The sequence below is a fragment of the Cyprinus carpio genome, chromosome B14 (genome assembly GCF_018340385.1).
Source record: "Cyprinus carpio isolate SPL01 chromosome B14, ASM1834038v1, whole genome shotgun sequence".
In the NCBI taxonomy this organism is placed as follows: Eukaryota; Metazoa; Chordata; class Actinopteri; order Cypriniformes; family Cyprinidae; genus Cyprinus; species Cyprinus carpio.
This window is the reverse complement of record NC_056610.1, coordinates 26,133,904-26,156,880: the sequence shown is the minus strand read 5'-3', so window position 1 is coordinate 26,156,880 and position 22,977 is coordinate 26,133,904. Positions and strand designations below refer to the sequence as shown.

Here is a 22,977-nt window from a genome sequence, read left to right as displayed (position 1 = left end):
GTTCACCGAAATTACAATTATCCCATAAATGACTCACTCTCAAGTCATCCTAGGTGTATATGACTTTCTTCTTTCAGACGAATCCAGTCGGAGTTAAAGAAATGTCTTTGATCTTTCAAGATGTTTAATGCTAGGGGTGGGCACAACACCTGTATGAAAGTGACTACCGATATTATGTTGTTCCACGATATGGATTTTGTGATACTGTGGATACCGTTATATATTCATGAATTAAAATTTTGCATTTGTATAGTTTTGTTCAATTTGGCACGCTTTGCAAATTTTAACACAAATGACGATAAAAAGTTGAGGCTGAACGTTTTTGTCCTCTGTGTGCAACGCAGTACTACACAGACATTAGTAATCAAACACAGAGCATCGTAATAGAACAAATTAATAGAGCGCAAATCGCCTACTCCAGTGGTTCCCAAACTGAGGGATAGTGTACAGTCAGCAGATTATTTTGCAAAAGAAACCTCTGCAGGGTGATAAAGACTATACCGAATAACTGTCCCGCTTATGCGGCCACTTGCCTTATAAGTAAATAATTCAACGCAAAATAAAAAATTCTAGTATTAAGAGGTGGAAAGAGTACAAAAATATTCTACTCAAGTAAAAAGTACCATTACATTAATGAAATTTTACTTAAGTACAAGTAAAAGTACCAGTCTAAAAATCTAACATTTGGGCTGTTACCAGGCAAATCAGTATCAACAAACTCATCTTTTCAATGCAGAGGAAATGCAGAAGCTTCATCGGAAGTGGGCATTTAGATGTATTTACACACTGTTTAATGCAGGACAAGAATGCATTTAACCTGCAGGTTACACATGCATGAATAATGTTTTGATATACAAGACACAAAATGTTGAATACTCATTTGAAATTATAAAAAATTAATTATTTAAAAAAAAAAAAAATCAAAAGGTACTTTATATATATATATATATATATATATATATAATCATGATGATTTTTTTGGAGGAAAAGACGGCATTCTTTGTGTGATTTTTGATTTACTATATGAAATTATATAAATATGTAAATCTTCTGCCCCTATATCTTCAATTTTGTGATCATTTTAAATGCGCTTTACAAGACTGAATCACACAGTGAAAGAACGCACTAAAAATGCGCGCGCGCACATCCTTTAAAACAACAATTATGATATTATCGCAGAAGATATATATATCACACTCCGCACTACTGTCTTTTTGGCTAATTTGTGCAAAACCTCTTCCTAAAATGTAAAGGCTTCGTTTTAACCACCAATGCAACGATGCAGTTATTTAGCTTACCTCTACATGCTTGTGAAGGGTTGATGTCTTGCCGAGATTTTATAAACTGCTAGTTTGGTCTCCCTAGGTAAGCACAGCTTACGCTGCATAGAGCATAAATATGGCCAGGGGTTCACTTCATTTCCTTCGAGTTCAACTTCAGAAATGCGGGGTTTCGTTTTCAGCGGTGTCTGCACCACTAACGCCTGTTTTGTCCGTCTGCATCTTTCTTGTGATTTTAGCGCCAGTAGTTTCAAGGGAGCGATTTTTTTTTTTACTCCGTAATTAATGTGTTTTAAAATGTAGCGAAGTACAATACTTCAAACAAAATATACTTACGTAAAAGTAAAATTACAGATTTTAAAAGTTACTTTAAAAAGTAGAAGTACACAAAAAAGCTACTCAATTACAGTAACGTGAGTAAAATGTAATTCGTTACGTTCCACCTCTGGACATATTTTAATTACCGCAACATGACTCGCAGTATCCGCTGGAGCGCTCTCGTTATCAGTTGTAGAATTTGCGGTTGTATCAATAACAGACCACTAGATGGCGCGATTGATGAATCTGAGCTATACTGAGTTAAATAACTCAACCATTTCAAATATTCATAAGAGAATCGTAAAAAAAAATGTTTGCTCAAAAATATCAAGCAGCATAATTGTTTACAACACTGATAATAATCAGAAATAGTTATTGAGCAGCAAATCATATTAGAATGATTTCTGAAGGATCATGTGACACTGAAGACTTGAGTACTTCAGTAATACACTAGCCTATGTGTTAAAACATTCAAATATATGATTTAAATGGACAATATTTCACAATATTAGTGTTTTACTGTATTTTTAATAAATAAATGTAGCTTTGGTGAGCATATAATCAACAATTCTCTGAGAACTGCACAATGGGCAAAAAACAATGGCACAATAAAAAAAAAAAAAAGACTTTTCAGGTCTATGTCGAATCCCTTACTTTTTTCAAGTTATATAAGGTTAAAATATTTTGCATGTAATAATTTTTTTTTCTTATATCGCAATATAATATCGATATCACCTGGAAAGTGTAAAATATCGTGATATGAATTTTAGCTCCTATCACCCAGCCCTATTTAATGCCTCTTAGTGGGTGTTGCATGCATCAGTCCAAAAGAAGTTCAATAAAAAGCGCCAATCCATAAAAAAAGTGTCTCACATGGCTCCAGGGGGTGAACAAAGGCCTCCTGTAGCGAATCAATGCGTTTTTGTAAGAAAAATATCCATATTCAAAACGTAATACTCACTTTTAATGTAGCTTGTGCTAACAGTCGTAAACGAAAGCAGCTCCAGGCTGATTATGTATGAGTTAGTAAAGTTACAAAGTTATTGTCTCTCAAAAGAAAGAGTAGACTCTGAATCATTGAAACGAGTCCCAAGCCGTTTCATGTTGACGTCAATTTAAATTCTTGTCTCGCACACTTCAATGCACTTTGAAGTGGAACATATACGTTTGCTTCGAACTGGAATCATGTTGGAATATCCTGTGATGTCCACTTCGCACGGCACTCATGTTCGAATAGAACAAATTTCTGAAGCCTTAAAGCTGCAGTCAGTAACTTTTGGGGCTCGCGTCTGGCGGAAGAACATTGTAGCCAGAGCTACTTCTCTCCAATTTAAACAAAATCCACCGCTCCCGGCTCTTCTGGTCCAATCAGTGCAGGGTTGTGCCACAGTGTTTTTTTGTGTTGAAAATGTAAAAAAATATATAAAGAGCGAGTACATCATGAATCCATTTTCCAAACTGTGTTTTTTCTTATCCTGAATCACTACAGTACACCTATAATAAGTGTTTATATTCAGACTATTTTAGTCTGGTTGGGGTCGGCAATGCTGCAGAGTAGCACAGTACCTGCGTGACTCGCCATATATGTAAACAGAGAGAAGTAGCTCCGGCTACAATGTTCTTCCGCCAGACGCGAGCCCCAAAAGTTACCGACTGCAGCTTTAAGAGAAACATACAAAATGTGTAGAGCAGGGAGGCGCGACGACTGTAATTGAGAACCGCTGCTCTACACTGCTCAAAACTCGTGTTTGAATCATCAATGGCAAATCCTTTACATATGTAAACGTACTTACAGACTGTGAGTCAGAACAGGCGGCATTGTAGTCTTCTCTCCCTGGCTCAGGAAACAGTCCTCTATAAAATGCACTGCACACATCTGAAATATTTGGGTTGAAAACTGTTCTGGAACAGTGTGTTGTAAATACAACTTAAACCACTGACTTCTAGCTGTGTTCTCTATTGGAAGGCCAAACAAAGAATTTTTTTGCTTTCGCAACGAAACAGCGTCTCCACGACATGGCGCCAGCAGCAACAGCGAGAATAAAAGGTTATACTTTCTTTCTTTGCGTGAACATTTGGGCAGCATTTATGTAAATCTTCTCACACAGTGACGTAGACATGTGGGGCGTGTTTAAACAAGGCGTTTTAGGAGGGCGTGGACGAGTCTTAACTTTTATAAAGAATATCTCTTTGGGATTGAGACTTTAGTCTTTGCAAGTTTACAGATCTTCTTTATGCACCAAGAGCTTATAACACTCCAAAGAGAAAGGAAAAACTTGAAATCGCATCATATGACCGCTTTAACATTGATAAAAAGTCACAGACAAGGCTTACAGAGAATACATACACAGGAAAAATTTCACAATCCCCGGCCATCTAGTCAATGACTGGTTAAACACAGAGTGAAATCTCTGTTGGGTATTCTATGTAGTCTCTCTGAATAATTCATGCTATTTTGAAAACAATAACATCCAAGAAACAGCATCCATTATGCATGTCAATTTGTTGTAAACGTCTGTGGTTTTCATCTAAATCTCAATTGCAAATCAGGCCGAAAACAAGAACTCTATCTGACCCTTCCGTGAACTTTCAAAAACTTGAGCTAAAATTAAGTAGATTTAAATTAAGTTAGATTTATTCAAACACAGTTTCCTGCTACATTTGAATTGTAATATGACTTAGGGTCAATCCAGGAATAAACCTGTAATTGTTTTTTCAGGAACTCAAATGTCAATCACATTTTAATACAAGTTCAGAAAGATCACCTCACACCTACAATTTTCAGTGTATAATATAGCAATGTAATTATTACATTCAACTCTTTCCAAACTATTCATTTACATAGCTCAACCGCAATCCATTTACTGTTCTCTTTCAGTCCTTTTTTATTTTAATGTTATGTCTAATGCTCCCTATCTGTCAGTTGCTCTGTTAAGGTTATCTAGAAAGCCATTCAGCTTGACTGATTTTCTCTGCTCTTGCTTACTAACCTCTTACCTTGCAATGTTCTTCACATTTAAGCAGATGTCAGACAGCATACTAAATAACAGATATGTGGACTTATAATTGCACTGAACTCTACACCAAACGTATCCTCTGTATTTTGAAAAAAATATTTTCTATATTTCCCACATGGCTTGTGATTGGAAGTAAAGAAGGGCAAGAAAGACCTGCGTTTTCCCAACTACACTGACCAAGAATATTGACTTGAGACATTGGGTTAAATTACCCCTGCAGAGAGAGTGGGGTACATTGCCTGGAATTATGGCCACAGAGAGCCTAGTTGAACTCCGTGATTGGTTGTTCCTACTTCTCCTATGCCTGACATTATTGGTTGAAGTCCTCGAGTTCGCTGCAGCAACAGCTGCTGCTGCAGAGGCAGCTCTTTGGAGAGGCGGAGCTTCAGGGAGACGTGCCATGCCCCTCAGCTTGCAGGTGCGATGATGGCTTCATTTACTGCAATGACCGTGGCTTGAGTATCATCCCACCATTACCATTAACGGCAGCTGTGCTCTATCTGCAAACAAACCGCATAGACAATGCTGGGCTACCAACATCTTTAGAGCGACGACTGACTGTGCGAGTAGTTTACCTTTATGATAATGAACTTGACGATTTTCCAACACATCTGCCTCCGTCGCTACGAGAACTTCACCTGCAGGACAACAATATACGAACTTTACCCCGTTCTGCTCTTGCACGGCTCCCCCTACTGGAGAAGCTTCACATGGATGATAATTCTGTTTCAACCGTAAGTATAGAAGACAAAGCATTCGCCAACAATCCAAGGCTGCGTCTTCTTTTCTTGTCACGCAACCACCTCTCGAGTATACCATCAGGACTGCCTGCATCACTTGAGGAACTCCGCCTAGACGACAATCGGATTTCAACTATTCCAACACATGCATTTCGAGGTCTCTCCTCTCTAAGACGTCTCTTCCTTGATGGGAATCTGCTGGCAAATCAGCGTATCGCAGATGATACATTCTCACGGCTGTCTAATCTCACAGAGCTCTCTCTGGTTCGTAACTCGCTCCAGGCACCACCATTAAACCTTCCAAGTACGCATCTTCTTCGCCTCTATCTACAGGATAATGCCATAGCCCACATGCCACGAGGCTCCCTGGATGGCATGCGAAGGCTACAGAAACTGGATCTATCAGGTAACAACTTGACAACTCTCCCAAGAGGTTTATTCAAGGATCTTGACAGCCTTTCACAATTACTTGTCCGAGGAAATCCTTGGTACTGTGGCTGTAACCTCCGCTGGCTTCATGACTGGTTGCATGAGCGAGGTTCATCAGTGACTGTGAGAGGTTTAACTTGCCATGGACCAGAGAAACTAAGAGGCATGGCACTAAGGGACCTTACAAGTCAGTGTTGGAAGACTGTGAGGTCAGCATAGATTCTGCAGGAGGAATGGTTGGAAACGATGGAGCAAAGAAGGAGAAAAGTTATTTTCCGACACAAGCACCAGCTACAACAACCCCCACTCCACTTCCGCAGGGGTTCTCTCTTTACCCTCAGATCCAGACGACCAGGCCACAAGTATTCAGATATAAGCCAGGACAGTCTTGGAGGTGGAAATGGGGTTTACAGGTAAATCATTACTAATCAGTGTAAAACCTCTCACACCAGAGACAGTTCACATTACCTGGCAGGCTTCACAGCCAGTCCCCCCTCCTTCAGACTTTCCTGGTTGCGACTAGGCAACAGTCCTGCAATGGGGTCAATCACAGAAACTCTTGTGCCAGGGGATCGCCGTGAGTATTTACTTACGCAACTACAGCCCCAATCAAGTTACATCATCTGCTTGGTGCCTCTCTCTGGAAATGATGGTAAAAGAACCTCTTTTACAGCGAGTGGGGGTTTAAACATTAACACAAACTCAGAGCATGAGCACCCTGCTTGTGCCAAAACAGAGACAGATCCCCTCGAGCAGCCTAATTCAGACCAGGACAGTGATCAAGGAAACTGACCAAACTGTCAGCCCTACCACTTGCTGGAATTATTGGAGGTGCAACAGCATTGGTGTCTTTGTTCTTAATTTTTTGGCATCTTCTGCTGGTACGGACACCGTGCGGGGTACCTTGCACCAGGTGACCATTCTATATATGGTAGAGATGTTGTTGGCTCACGAGGTACCAGCAAACACTACGATGACTATGTTGAGTCTGGAACCATAAAAGACACGTCAATCTTAGAAATCAGAGCTCATGGCTTTCAAATGACACCAATGTCTGCCCAACAGCCTTTTGCAGCCCAAGGCAAAAGTTGAGGATATGACATACATTCATACTATCTTTCCCTCTAATAATGCAACTCTATATAGGAGCACCCTGAACCACACAGGAAATCCAGGGTATGGAACAAATCGAGGGTACAGAGAAGGGGGAATACCAGACATAGATTACTCGTACACGTAATAGACTTTTTTAATACCCCCTTCCTATTCTGTTCCTGTTATCAGGTAAAGCAGTTGGGTAAGGGTTCTTTTCCCTAGGTTCTAAAGTAGGGGTGTGCCGATTCTAAGGGGACTATTTTTCCCCTATCTATCGTACACAGAATCTTATTACTGGATACTTAAATAAAAATATTTATTTTCAAATCAAAATATTTTATACTGAAAAATAGTATAGTTTTCTCACTATTGGAGCATTGGTGTAACATGAAAATGTTTAAAACCAAAATCAGGATTTTGCAAATTGAATTGGGTAATTTAGTGATGTTACAAGAATGAATATGACTTACTATTCAAAACCAGGTGTTAAAAATGCTATATGGACTGTACTGCAGACACTCTACATAAATGATGCAAATCAATAACATGGTTACGTAAAAATGTTCAGAAAGAACACCTTGTGATATGTCGATAAAAGCAGGATTTTATTCGGCACAACCCCTATTCCAAAGTACCCTTTGTGCCTCCTTTAGTCTGTTTTCAAAACATTGTTCTTTATGGGCAAAAACCCTCTGGAACATGCTCAAAATACCTATAATTAGTCAGAAAGTGCCAGGGATACCACTTTTTGTGTTGATGTTATCCAATATTCAGATGATAATTGAAGCTGTTTTTGCATCTTAGTACCAATGATTATCAGTGTCCTAAAACTAGCTCATTTTAAGGGTTAGCATGATGATGATGAGATCTGGGACCAGGTTCATATAGATATAATTTTACTACCTGGACTTTACTGTGTATATGTGCACTGGGGAAAACTGATTCCTTTCCATTCTGTGGCATACTGACGACAACAACAAAAAAGAAATCTTTTGGGGGGGGGCTGTTATTCAAATTCTTATTCTCAGTTCTCTCTCCCTCCTTTTATGGGCTTTTCCTTTATTCTCTCTATTTCTTTTGCACGCAGCACGATGACTTTGTTCCCAACCCAGAGAGCTGACAGTGGTGATAATGGTTTTGACAATGAAAGACCTCAAATTGCTACTGGGTTTCTTTTCTTTTAATGAGAGTGAGAAAAGTGGGGTAGAAGGAGACAAAAGGAAAGAGAAGGTAAGAGATGAAGAGGCACAGAAAAAGGTTTCATGTTCACAAAGAAAATTATTATATATATATAAAAAAAATAAGACACTGAAAAAGTGGACATCTTATGAAAAAAAAAAAAAAAAATCACATTTTCCATTCACTACATGGAGGTTTCAAGAACAATCAAACAAAATATATGAAGCTCAGTAGTTTTACCTGCTCAACAACAGAAAAATGCATTTCAATTATGACGAAAGGAATGACTTTAAGAAATCTGAGGTCATTTAACCTAAACAGAAAGAGGCATTTAAAGACAATCATGAAAGGGGGCAACTCTAAATTGATGAATCAACCCAAACTGACAGGCTGACATAGATTATGCAGTCAATTTAGCATGTAAAAAAGCAAAATGAAAGGCAGGGCTTGTTGATACAGAACATACCAGAAAATATCACGGACATGAAATCTAGTAGATGACTAGAAAAAAATGACAAATGATCAGACAACTTTAACATGACGGCTCATTACAATCTTTGTGTTTGAAACGGTGTGTATCTATACCCCTGAGATGCAGGAAAAAAATCAGAAATCAGGGATTAATAAAAATATGTAACACTGTGAACCTCTGCATCTTGTGTGTGGGCTAAGAAGGAAGAGAGAGAACAAAGGTCTTTAATTGATTAAAGACAATCCACTTTTTTTCTCACAGTCTGACTTTGTGTGACTTAAACGCAGCATTAGCCGTGAAAGTAGAAATGTAGAAACACTAAAAGGAAATCCGTACCGGATCTGCAATTTTCCAGCCTTTTTCTGATGCATTTTAAAAGTGAACTATTCAAAAAAGTCCATGTAAATCACCTCTTTCTCTCGTTATAGATATGGATATACATCATGATGAATAGTAAATAAAGCTTGTTATCTTTTCATTGATATATGTATCATTAAAAGTTGTGATGAAATGCATTGTTGATGTGTATGTGTGTATGTATATATATATATATATATATATATATATATATATCTATATATATATAGATAGATAGATAGATAGATAGATAGATATAGATATCTATAGATAGATAGATATTTCTCACCTATAATCCATGGAAACATTTTCCCTGTGCTTCAAAATAATAACAAATTCACACATCATTTATGAAACAAAATCCCTTTGTCAGTTCTTAAGGCCTTTATGAAGCTAAATGGTGGCATTGGTAGGCATATATGGCACACATTCATCCGCTGGAAGAGTGAATAAGGAAAAGAGTAGCCAATTTGATAGTGGCTATTTAAGAGCAAACATGCCTCCAATCTGGAGAGTGTGGGTAATGCCTGTGTAAGCAATCTAGAGATCAATATAATGAGAGGGGAGAAGCACAGAATACAGTATCCAAGAAAGAATGGCCTTTAAACACATCTCTTCAACCGCTTAATGTGTACGGAAAAGCACATGATGTCCTCAGCGCGGTTTCTCAGACAACATACTGTTCAATTAGTTATTCACACCTGTTCCCAAAACCCATTTCTCAAATGAATGTAATTCCAGATAATTGGAAAACAGCACCTTCTTTCATAGCGATTTTACAATTCACAGCAACCTCAAATTATTGAGTCTTATTAAGCATGAAGACAGCCGAAGACAGTTGCGGACACTGACATATGGAGAAAGGCACAGTAACAGCATTCGTAACGATCCGTGAAAGACAACGAATACCTGAAAGCAGATTTTGCCACTAAAATTACCAGTTAAAAAGGCCAACTTCACAATACCCAACAATCAACTTGAGAGTTTGACAAGTCCCAATTACTGGTAAATCAAATCCTGAGAAGCTACACCTAGGGGCTTCACAGCACCTCTCACATTGTATCTAGCGAAACCAAACTGAGAATTACAATTACACCAAGCAACTGCACCTATCCAAACAGCAGCAGCAACTCTCAGAAGTCGTCCCTGATGAACCGCATACCTCTTTTCCCTGCATTTACCACATCGGGTCAATTAGACTAATTAGACTGAGCGGAGACCAACAATTTCACATTCCTTCATTGGAGCTAAAGTGGCGATTGATTGTCAGAGAATGGTATAGGTGGGAGGCTTTTAACGAGGCCTGAAATAATTGCTATGAGGCTGCCATTCTGCAAACATGCTCAGATCTCTCTTTTTTTTTAATCCTAAATCATTCATATCATTAAGGGTTCAATAACTGAAAGCTGATTCCAAAGCCTTGGGAATCAAACAGAATGCAATCATGGAACTACATTTGGGAATTTCTGGACGTTTCAAACATATGAACAGCTCATATTTTCATTCAATTTATATTCATTGTTCAAATACATGTTTAAACCTTTTCTCTTCTTTCAAATCGCCGCATTATTCAACAAAACAAACTAAATTGGCTAAAACGCTATATAAAAAAAAAGAAAAGCCATTTCACTGAAATGAAATTTTTCTAAGCGACGCAGACAGAATGAATTTATTAGGGTTGTGTGTGTGACAACCATTTTCCTCCAACAAGCTTGGTTTCCAATTAGCAACAATGTGGCATATGCTGAGAGATGTGAGATTTCTCAGTGTGAACTCATTTTAAATTCGCCTACGCTGGTGAGAGGGGTCTGAACCACCAGCTAAGGATGCTGAGCTTCATTTGCAACAGATAACAGATTTAATGGCTTATGCTCTTTGACAAATAAGCTGCATTTTCAGACCTATTTAGAGATGTCTACACATTTTACATTTGCCTGTGTGGCGCTATCCACACTCCCTGCTAAAGCTGTGTGAATATCACAAGCTTTCTGTGAAAGGAAGACATATCAGTGTGAATTATGCATACAATCTAACCCGGCAGTGAAGGCTAAAACTGCGCAGGGAGAAATGCAGCATTACTCTCTTCATTCTCATCCTCTGGCATGCCTCTCTCCTCTATCTGTGGGGCTATTTTTCTGGCTGAGGGTAAAGATAGAGTTCTGTGCAACACATCTTGGGGCCTTCTAGATTATTCCTCTGTCAGTCAAAAGTAGAAATTATAGAAAAAAAATAAAAATAACTAGTAACCTTCAGTCCATTCACAGTGCCCTCCACTTTCTATTGCTGCTTTTTATAATACAGAAATTCAATCAAATCCATCCAATTTCGTGTTTCATATTTTTAAGAAATTGAATAAAACTCTGAGTTCCATTTTAGTCTATACTACATGGCGTCACTCTTATCTGGGATGGTTTCTGTATCTGTCTGGAATATCGCTTATCTGTAACTCCAAACACTGACACTCGTTTTTTAATTCCCAGCAGACTAAACATGGAGGACGAATGCAATTTCTCCCATGAGCAAACATTGTGAGGCAACACTCCAAATAATCTTCATTAAACAACACTGTTTATTCAGTTTCGAGGTTATGATCCTACATCATAACCTTCCCCAAATAATAATAATAACTTTTTTTCCCCTTTTTGTGTACTTTTCAGTTGTAAAACCGAATGTGGATTTTTTTTTTCTCACAAACCCAATCACAATACACTATTCACAATGTAATGCATCTTAATAAACCAATACAGGACAGTATATCCTCTCCCACTAACTAGATGGATGGGTGGATTGACAGAGCGATGGATGGCTAGTGGCGTAAAAAAGGATGTTTATCCCTCCCTCCACCCCTGCTCTCGGAAGGACAGTTCCTAAGTGCTTGTGGATTTTATGTTTACGGTGTTTTATAGGGCAGATCCTGGAGCCAAGAGCTGTAAAATGTTGTGAGAGGGAGGAGAGAGAGGACAGGGGGTGGAGGCAGTGTTATTGTAAATCCAATCTTTATTGAGAACAGCAGACAAACAGTCCTCCCCACTCCAGCCCACCTCTCCATCACTCTCCCTATTGACTGATTGAGTTCTCAAAGTTTCAAAAGAATATGTGTTTTTACGTTTTTGCTCAGTTCAACGGTTGTTTTAATTCTGACCTTCATAAGAGTCTACCACACACAGTGGCAAACTATGGCCCTCAACATGGTTTAATCCAGCCCACAGGTCAATTATCCTGATATTGTTTGTCATTCGATAGCTCTGTTATCACTCAGTAGCATCTAACGTGCCTCCAGCAAAATTAAATGAAGCATCCAAACCAAAATACTCAGTTTTACACAGGTCATCCAATAAGGCAACCATGAGCATGTTCTCTCTCTCTCTACTGTGAAAGGTGCCACCAACATGTTGGAGATTATCAATCTCCAGTGCTATATTCTGTTCAAAGGAAAGTCATTGCTTGGTGCTAATCACATCTCAGTGATAAATTTTAATCAAACTCAGACCTGTTACCCAACTATGGTTTGCGGTGTATATCCAACACTACACATTTTGTATGTCTCCTGAATCAAAGATACCTGATTCAAGACATCGACTTTTTAGTAGAGACTCGAAGACCTGAAATGGGTATGTGTTGGATATGCAAGACGTCCAAAATGTGTAGTCACTATGGGGCTCCAGGACCAGTTAACATGACACTGGATAGATCCAGGCAACCACTTAGTAGTATCTAACTTAATATTAGATGTTTCATGACAATTTTTCTATAATATGCACACATGAGCATGACACATTTCCCTTGATAGTGATTCCTCTGTGTACTGCAACTACTACAAAAAAAAAAAAAAAGATTTTTTTTTATTTGAAACACACAATAACCTAGGAATATGAACATTTCCTTTAATGTTTTCTATGAGGCTAAGGCTCTTAGCTTACCATTGTGTACATTTGAATCATAAACTCTCCAGGGGGGGAAGTTAAAATAAACCTTGTATAATGCCTGGTGAAAACTGTCTACCTTTGTAGAGCAAATACTAAAGGTAGTTCAGAAAATGAAGTGGCCCCATTAGTCAGACATACTTCAGAAAATTGTGTGCCATTTATTCGAATGAGTACATAGACTTCTCTCAGCTTTTAGAACACAAGATCCAATCGTGAAGAACATTGCATCTCCAAGGTAATTTTATTATGCCCTCCCACTCTCCATTTAAAATCCAATGTGGCCCCTTTGCCAAAAATCCTGCTCACCCCTGCAGCTTCCACAAATGAAAAGGTAAATATAAATGCAATAGAAATAATCGCTGGACTGTAACATTTGTAAGGTGACTGATCAAATGCATGAAAAATATTTAGGCCTAAATTTGACATTTGAATTGCATATACAATTTCCATCTGTTTTGGATTACAGGGTTTTTACCATAAAATAATAAACTTAATGTAATGCATATTTGTCATTCATACATCTTTATGCATAAAAATGAAACTTCTAAGATTTCTGTAATATTACTAAAACAGGCTGTTTAAATAGTACTTATCATCAAAAAAATCCAATTCATCTCATTTGAAGTCTATCATATTTACTTTCTAACTGAATAAATTGAATAGATGCTGATTCTAAGCGTATGAATCAAATGCAATCATTTTAAAAATGATTATTCAAATCTAATAAATGAAAAGAGTTAATAATAAGCTATGCCATGATTTTTGATTCCACAATCTTTCATTTATGTAAGACTGACAAATATTCATCATATTAAATTAATTAGTTTATGCTAAAACTGTGTAATAAAATTTTACATACAACTCAAATACATAAATCTTAAAAAAAAAAAAAAAACACATGCATGTTATTCAAGAAACAAAAATGTTTGCCTTTATAACCTTTCATCAAAATGTGAATGAAATTAATTAACACCTGCAAAATCTATAACCTCTACAATCCTCTTACAGTGTTCACTTGGGTACTTCGGTGAGTGAGATGCACACTTAGCAGTACTGGGAAGTTCATTCCAACCTCTAAATTAATGACCACTGGACAGTCTGTTAATCCTCACGCTTTTACACCTAGACCTACGGCCAGCCGATCAATGTGTCAACTGGGAGAGATGAATCAATGCCCTGTCAGACAAACTCCTCTCTTTCTCTCCCATGCCCACTCTTAGTCCTTTGCCTTTTTCAGCTTCTTTTTCTCCTCGCCCACTTCTTCTCTTTTAGCTCATGTTCCAAACAAGTCTGAAAACAAAATTCTCTGCACACCTGTTTCAATGAGCTCCATTAGGCCGACTAGCAGTAAGCAGAAAGTCTTGTGGTAATACGATTGCTAAAAAACATTAACCAGTCATTGCTTTGCTTTATGGCAGCTTAGAGCTGATGATGGAGAAATAATAAACCTGAGCACTCTACTAACGCTGTATGACTATGCTAATGTTAATATGCTAAATATCTTGAAATGCTGAGATTAATAGCAGCATATTAATTATCAAATTGATTCATTTCCTGACCTAAAATGGACCTCAGTTCAGGTAGACAACATATTTTATTTTAACACGACTGAAACAAGACTTTCAGGGATAGTTGTAGTCTTAGTTCACAGCTAATGTTTATAATCAATCTTCTGGAATGATGTTCTTCAGTATTGAACAACTGACACTGAATGTATAAAAACAGTACAACCCACTGAATATGCTGTAAATCTATCCCTCTGTTTCCTGTTGGCAAAATTAAATATAGCTATTCTGACTAAAGCTTGCAGGTGCATCTTTACTAAGATGCAACTGAGAGAGTTTTTAGTCTGTCATCCGTGCGCTTGACTTGTCTCTTTAGCTATTTAAAGGATGCAAATGTGAAAAAGCTTGAAAGTCACTGAAAGTCACTTTGTTCTGCAACTGCCAAAAACAAACTCGCAAATGCACGCAGATGAATGTTACGAAACCTTCAGGTGTGTCTACAATGGGACTGACTGGATCCCACACACAGACAGCAAGCTCTATCTCCACCTAGTGACATGACATCTACCCATGAGGACTGCTGATGATTTCCTGCTTTCTAAAGGGCAACTTTTATTAGTATTGGAAAAAGAGCAATGTGGCTGAGAAGGGGTTTTTTCTTTGCTCCGTTTGAAGTGCTTTCTGAACTCAAATAGACATTTAATGCTGCAAACCAAGAAGATGAAAGATTCACTAAACTATGCCAAATCCGCACTGCATATTTTCAAAAAAAAAAAAAAAAAAATGACTCTTGCAATAATGGAAAAACAATTCATTACAAAAAAAAATGACCAAGACTCTTTGTGCAAAAATGATCTTAAACATAAACTGCTGAATCTGTGTTTTAAGTTTATGATATACGGCCAGGCACAAGTGTACTTGGGAACAATAAAATAGTTTGGCAGACCAGGTAATGTAGACTATGAATTTTCCTGTACTTCGTTTCTCACCTGCGTTGGCGACTGCGTCGATCTCCAGTTTTGTGATGTCACCACTGAAGAGGGATATTTTCTTATTCAGCTCTTCATTGACTTTGTACCGAGGCTTACAAGAGGAGTCGCCTAAAAACAAGCACACAGTACACAAAACAACCTCCATATAAGTTGATCTACATGCAACAATCTTTTCATATCTTCATCATTCTAAGAATTTCTGGACTCCAAAAACAGGTTAAATCGGTTCAGATTCTCTTTTTTGTATTGTTATTATTGTACATGATGAGTGTTTTAGTGTGTTTTGTGTTCACCTGATGGACTCCAGACAGGAATCTTCTCCAGAGGAATGAAATCAACCCTGTACGTTTCCCTCCTCTTTTCCTTATCCCATGGAGCAAAGCTTTTCTACCAAACAAGACAAATATGCAAACCAAGTCATACAAAAATTAATAAAATTAAACACTATTTGATTTTCATTTAGAAATGTCGTGGCTCAGTTTATTGATATTGATAAATACATTGATTCGGATTGTTGATGTTGGCTTGAGACTAGTCTTAAAGTTCAATACAATTCCAATAGACACACAAACCACTGTAAAAATGGTCATGATTTTAATGGTAAAAGACTGTAAAAATGCTGTAGATAAAACGTATTAATTGGTTAATGGTAATTTCCATCCCCATATACAGTGAAAAACTTTAATGGACATTTCATGTAATTTTATGGTAAAACAGTTTTTGGAAGTGAAAAAGAAAATATAAATTGACATTCCCTGAATTCTGTTACATTTCATGTTTGATGTTTTTTCATTGAAATAACGGTTTCTTCTTTTTACTTTTTCTTATCAGTTGTGTACAGTACATCTTACAAATAATGTTGTCAAACTCATGTGTATTGCCTTATTTCAGTTTCATGTGTGTTACTATGACGGTGTTTAGTATTGGTGTGAATGACACGGCGTACCTTCTCTTTACAGTATGAAGAGTTAATTTGCAAAAACAGATAACTCCATTTTTCACAATATTCAAAAATCATGTTTTTTTTTCATTGTGCATTCCAGTTAATCTCAATCAAACTGCAGCTGGGTTATTTTAAATAAGTAAAAAAAACACTACAAAAGTACAGCTAATAAACACAATCAAAACATGATATAATAAAAAAACATGATTTTTGAAAATGTCAAAAAAAACGTAGTTATATGTGTTCATATATTATTGTTTTCTTTCTCAGTTTGTGGAAAAGCTGTTTGTAATGAGCTTTGGTTCATCATGACTTTCTCTCATCATCACCTGCTCTTGATGGTTATCAGTGTATTACTTACCAGGTACTAAACAGATTTCACTATTGTGAGTAGGTGGTATATTTCATATAATATTAAATTATTATATGAAATACGGTTTAAATTTAAAATTAAGTCTGTAAAACCTAAAATGTTGCTACTATATTTTTTACAGTAAAATTCTGCAACCCACAGCTGCCAGTTTGTGTTAGCCTAACGTAAATATTACGGAGTTTAATATATCGGCGGAAATATCTCTTAATGAAATTATTTTTTTTTTCCCCGGTTCTCTGTCAGTGGAGCGTGTGTGCTGGACAGTGGCTCTGATCTCTGGGGAGGGACTCACTCTTCGCCTCTGTTCCAGTCGCTGCTCTCTGAATCCAGGTTAAGGTCGGGCCGCGCGCTCATGGCGTGCAGCGTGCTCGTGCTCAGAGAGGCCAGCGCCACAGCAGAGGGACCCCCACGGCGCCCACTTACAGCCCCGGTGATGCGGCGAGCCTTAACAGCCCCTCCACTCCGCTGGTGAAGTGACTTTGAGGCCGTGGAAACATTCTCACACCTGTCTGCTTTACGTAAGAGCCACGGGGAGGGCAGCGCTTTGAGCGCATGGAAAGGAGAAAGTGCAAGTCTGCTGATTAAACCGAGATGAGTCGGACATCTGTTCCCAGCGGCTGGAGGAAGCCCAACGCTTTTGAAGAGCCAAACACGAGCAGCAAGTTTTGACATCTGAAACGCCATGGTCTCTGTCTTGACAGCTGGCAGATCTAAAGTTTTAAAGCCCCAGTGTCTCCCGTAGTGCCTTGATTTGATCCTTGTTGCGATTTGGAAATCTCGTAGTAACAAGCAGTTGTACAGTTTATTTGAAATAACAATAGTGAAATGAAACTCAACTGCCCTGACAATGAAAGCAAAACGGGACTATACCAATATGTAGGGGTCCGTGAATTCACTCGCCAGCGCTTCTCGTTGATTGGACTGTCCCGGATAAACATCATTCATCCTTTACTGACATCTAGCGGCACGATGCTGTAAGCGCAATCTTTTAGTCAAGCTGTCCGGTTACTCTTAAACTAATTTTGGTTTTGGACTAGAACAAATTACATGAACTTTTGTCAGCGTCCTGATTTTGGATTACACTTGATATGAAGTTTAGGCGCTGTAACTGACTATTTTTAGTTTCTTAACCATAGAAAGCAATACCTTTAAACTGTAATAATATTTCACAATATTACTTTTTTTACTGTATTTTTCATAAATGCACGCTTGGTGAAAATAAAAGACTACTTTCAAACTTTTGTCTGGCAGTATATGTTTATCCATTTATTTATTCATTTCTAAAATAAAAATACAAGCCAGAAAATTGACAAAATGTAAATAACAATTGTAAATATATATATATATAGATCTATAGTATATCGATATATATATATATATATATTATATATATATATATATATTACAAAATTGACAATTGTGAGCTATGCTAATACCAATTTCAGTACTTTTTTCTTGTTTCTTTTTTTTCTCAAGCTGGCTAAATAAAGGGGACACTACATAAAGCTCTTTATTATTGTTTCAACAAAAACCAATAATTTGATTATAGCACCACCTTACACTGTGAAAAACAACAACACATAATACTCTCAGTGGGTCTAGGCTTGTACTTCCATCCCCATATGACATGGTCTTTGGTGTATTGTGTAAGAGGCATTTAGTAGTGTGAAAACAACACATAGTCATACACAGTTCCGTTACACGGAAGCCAAGAAAAGAAGGAACACCCTTTTCTGTCAGCTCTGACATACCCTGAAAAGCCACAAACTGATTTTACACAGCAGAGGGGTCTTGTCTATATGAAGTGTGTAAGTATCTCATAAACGAGACCTACCAGCATTTAATTTGACCGCACCAGGAGGAGGAGATGAGACACTATCATCGGCAAATCCAGAGCCAAACAGACAAGGTAACAAAATTATAATTATTTTAAGTAAAAAGTTTAGCTAGTAAACAAGAGTAATTAAAACAAAAGACAGTGAGATAGTTCTGTCGTCTCTTTAAGATCAATAACAATCATTAGAATAATCATTACACTATAATTCAATATTAATGGTGGTTAAATTTAAATCTAAAGCATTTATTATATAAACTGTATATTATCTAGAGGGGTTTACTACACATTGGCCTATTTGGCAGTGTTGTGTTCTACATGGATTTATTTTATGTGAGTTTAACATGACATGAAGCTAAGTCGTTAACTAATATTTTTTATGTTTATTGAGTTTGGGTCCTGTTTCAGTTTTTCAGTTTCTTGTTAAAATATTTTCAGAATTAACACACACACACACGACCAATATATATTAACCAACACACCCTATTACATGCACTGGTGTATGAGACACTTGACCAAAAGAGGAAATGTGGTTCCATGTGATTCGTGTATAAATGGGAAGTATCAGTCTCAGTAAACTTAACTAGGAGCAAAAACGGCATGATCACACTCACAGGTAGATGAAGCATGATCTGGTGGGACGTGTCATCACCATTACGATGAGTATGATTATGCTAAGCTGTGATATACAGCTACTCATCATGCTTTTAAAGTTTGGTCCATGCTCAAAACTTTGATACTTCTAAATAGAATAATTACCAGTGTACAGAACAGCTTATGTCTGATCAAAACCTCACTGTTTCCAATATTTTTGGTATGCAGTATGGCAGCGTGGGGACCTTACAGTCACAGTGGAGGATCTTGGTCCTGATGCCCCACCCCTTCAAATCAGCGTGACCTCCTGATCTGACATGGCGGAGTAATTCTCAAATTAGTTGAACAAGACCGTGAGTTATGCTCTAGATGCTTCTATTATATTATATCGGCTATCCTATATTGCTTTTTTGTGCACATACTGTAACAGCAACATAGCACCCCACATTAGATTTACATGAACCACCATTAAAAAGTTTATGATCGTATGTTTTTAAGAAATTAATATTAAGATTTGTTATTGAGCCAAGGAAGCATTAAATTGGTTGAAAAGTGCCAGTAAAGTGACTTTTACATTTCTTAGTATAGATTGCAATTTCAAATAAAATGCTGTTCTTTGGAACTTTATATCATTAAAAGGAATCATGAACAAAATAAAAAAAAAAAAAAAAAAGTACAGAAGAACTGTAGTTCAAAACCAATTAACAATAGAATAAGAAAAGATTTAACCACCAATGCCAGATGAGCATATGTCAGAAATGATTGTGTGACAAAGGGATTTTAGAAACACAATATCCTTACCCCCTCCCCCCACCCCATATTTTTGAATCTAATAAAATGCCAGCTTTGTGTAAGCATGAGCGACCTTCTTTCAACAATTAACACTACCCCAAATGCTACCCCATATTATCAACAGGACAACAAATGATCCCATAGTTAATAACAAACTGTGTGTGTGAGATATTACAGTATGGCTCCCTAAATCTTTATGTATCATGTGAGGATGTTTCTTGTGTCTTATTTCTAGATCTAAAGAGGGAATGGTCCGATATCGGACCTCTGTGGTGGGAGCACAGAAGCAGCAGTTGGCTGCTGCGGGACCCGGCTGGAACAACTGGACAAAATGTGGGGTCGCTCACGCAGACGCTCGCCTCATCTTCGGGAACCCCACAGCACAAGCACTCTAGCCGACTGGGCTTACCAAATGGGGACTCCGCTGAAAATGCGAGCCTGTTTTTCTCCAGTCCGTGTGGTGCGTAACAGTCATGCGGCATCTGCAGGGTTCTCAGTAAGTGAAGGATCAATGCTTGGATCCCACACCCCGACCCCATAAGCAATCTGTTAACTTAAGTTTCAGCTTACCATTTGCCCAAAAAAACAAATCTATCTGGCTTTCAGATTTACGTCACCCAGAGGAGCTCTCCCTTGCTCCGTCCTGTTGAAGAGAAACAAGAAAAAAGAAAGACAAAGATTTGCTCCGAAGAGCTGTTATGATCGTACAGATGTTCCTATAAACCGCAGCGTGCACAAAATAACATATTAACGGAAGCTTTTAATACACAATTTCAGTGCACTAGTGTTTACTTACAAATTTATCATTATCAATGTTGGAAACAATGTTGATCGGGATGTAGGCTCTGCTGTTCAAGCTCTGTTACAATGGCATGCCGGACTCATTTGCTGACTTCCGAAGGACTGAGGCTGTGTATAAAAATGCTTGATCTGTCAGCTTGCCATCTCACCTGCTCCTGAAAGCCATCGCTAAAATCGCTACCCGGCCCAGCCATAAGTATAGTGGACAAAAAACACATTATTCCACACCAGGTACAGCAGAGAGGAGAAAAACCCAAACAAAGCACTTCACAAATAATAATAATTCAATATTTTCATCCATTAATATAACATGCTCTTCTGTTCCCTGGAGGTGGCTGGATTCATCTCGATCACTAATGCCAGCAGGGGAATACAAGAGAATGACAAACTTTAGGGCTTACGTTTCCCAAAATACAAACTTTCCATGATATGGATCCCAAGGTAGACGGTGTGTTTGGTTTAAATAAGACGTTGTGTGTAAACATTTTTCCAAAGAGTCAAGACATTCAAATCGCTCTCTCTCATTGTTGTAGTATGATGCATGTGAGTTTTGGAACTCAGGTTGTATGAAACAATGCTCGCTGGGCTATTCTCCTGGGGAGGACATAGACTGCACAGAAGGGAAAATGATGATGTTCGGAGCCCTGCAGCGTATAAAACAGAGAAAAACCACAACAACTAATAATACCATCACAACTTATAAAACCCATTAGTTAAACTGATGTTAGCATAAAAGGAATAACTAAACAGAAAAGGCAGTAGCATTCTACATCGTCTCTTTTAGCACGCTCTTAATTCAGTACCACATAGGAAAACAGTCCGTGTTGCAGGCAGGTCTCTTCTGTCAATGGATGGAGACTTGGAGTCTGCCCTGAAACCCTGGAGGGTCACGATGGTGGGAGATGGCAACAGCACAGACTGCTGGTGAGAGACACTCACAATAAAATCCTCTGTCTCCTAGATAGCAGAATTGAGACATGGAGATTGAATCTGCAGAGAGACGAGACAAATTCAGAGGTTCTAAATCTGCTATCAAAAATATATTATCCATAAAAATCGATTTTACTTTCACAGGAGAAAATGCAACTGCCCCAGAGCTGAAGACCATTGAGAAGATTAGGTAAGTTCCATCTTCTTTGGCCACACTACTTGATCCTGCCTTGCACAAACAAGGACACCATTGGAATTATAATAATTTTTTAGGCAAAAATGAAAGTACTTTTTTGCAAAACATACTCCAAAAAAAAATGTTTTATTAATAACTTTGGAAAAAAATACAGTGCATTTAATATTTGATCATTTTCCACCCTGCAGGCCTAAGAGACTAACTCTCAAGGGTAAAGCAATACTGGTGCAAATTCAGGAGACACGATTTCTCCTCTTTAAAAGTACAAAGAGGACCGCATGGAGGCCCAATCAAACAGTTGAAACTGGGAAAGGTATTTTTTTTTTTTTTTTTTACTTTCATTTGACCTCATACACAATATTGCAACAGATGAAAGTTATTGAGTGAACTGAACATGCTGCAATACAAAGAAAACAAAAATATGTTAAATTGAAAATAACATATCCAGTTCGAATATGCAGCAGAAAAGTCCCCTGGCCTTGTGAAGTCTATAAAAAAGAAAACTAGATTTAGCGTTGGCCCTTTAATAAATAAAGGGTCATGGCATTATATATGCTTTACATGTCACGAGTCATTTTTGCACGTGGTTGCCTACACTGTGCTTGTACAACATGTGGAATATGGTTGTCACACCTCAGTCAAGGCGGAAACCAGAAGACACACTCAGCAGGGTCTGTAATTAGCCATGTTATCTGGAAAACACATCGCGTCTCTTTAGGGCTGTGAGTTGCGCCAGAATGTCAGAATGTAGCAGCCAGATTCTGTATCAGACTCCTCATCCTGCACCCGAAGGCATGAAGAACTACTTCTACTTGCGATGTGAAAATGTATTTAGTTGTCGATAACAATTCATTTGTCAAATTTAAAATCACCAAGGCTGCAGTTCTTTGTCAAAAACCAGCATAAACACTGTAAACTTTGCGAAATGATTATTACACATTTTAAAATAAATGTTTTATATTTGTTCCCCACTTTATATTAAGGTGGCCTTACTACTTTGTACTTATCATTTAATTAATCATTTGAGACAGTTAACGTATTGTGTACCTACATGGTGTTACATTGTACTTGATATTTAACAAATACTGATGTATTACGCTGTAAAACTAAATTAATTTCTGTAATTTCCTTCTAATTACACTTGAGCCATTCCTTACCCTTAACCCCACTTTAAACCTACCCGATCCCACACCTTTCCCAACCT

At 37.8% G+C, this 22,977-nt stretch overlaps 1 protein-coding gene and 1 pseudogene across 1 annotated transcript in view; one reads left to right on the top strand and one right to left on the bottom strand.

The window, feature by feature from the left end:
• LOC109112125 (ADP-ribose glycohydrolase MACROD1-like) overlaps window positions 1-17,571 on the bottom strand; it is a 53,461-nt gene extending 35,890 nt beyond the window's left edge. Inside the window, exons 1-3 of the mRNA XM_042738826.1 lie at window positions 17,497-17,571; window positions 15,604-15,697; window positions 15,308-15,418 (exon numbers count right to left, since the gene is read on the bottom strand). Of these exons, the coding sequence (XP_042594760.1) occupies window positions 15,308-15,418; window positions 15,604-15,697; window positions 17,497-17,571 (280 nt within the window). The remainder of the gene's footprint in view (window positions 1-15,307; window positions 15,419-15,603; window positions 15,698-17,496) is intronic.
• Window positions 4,740-7,173, top strand: LOC122139670 (annotated as a pseudogene).
• Window positions 17,572-22,977: the final 5,406 nt, after the last annotated feature.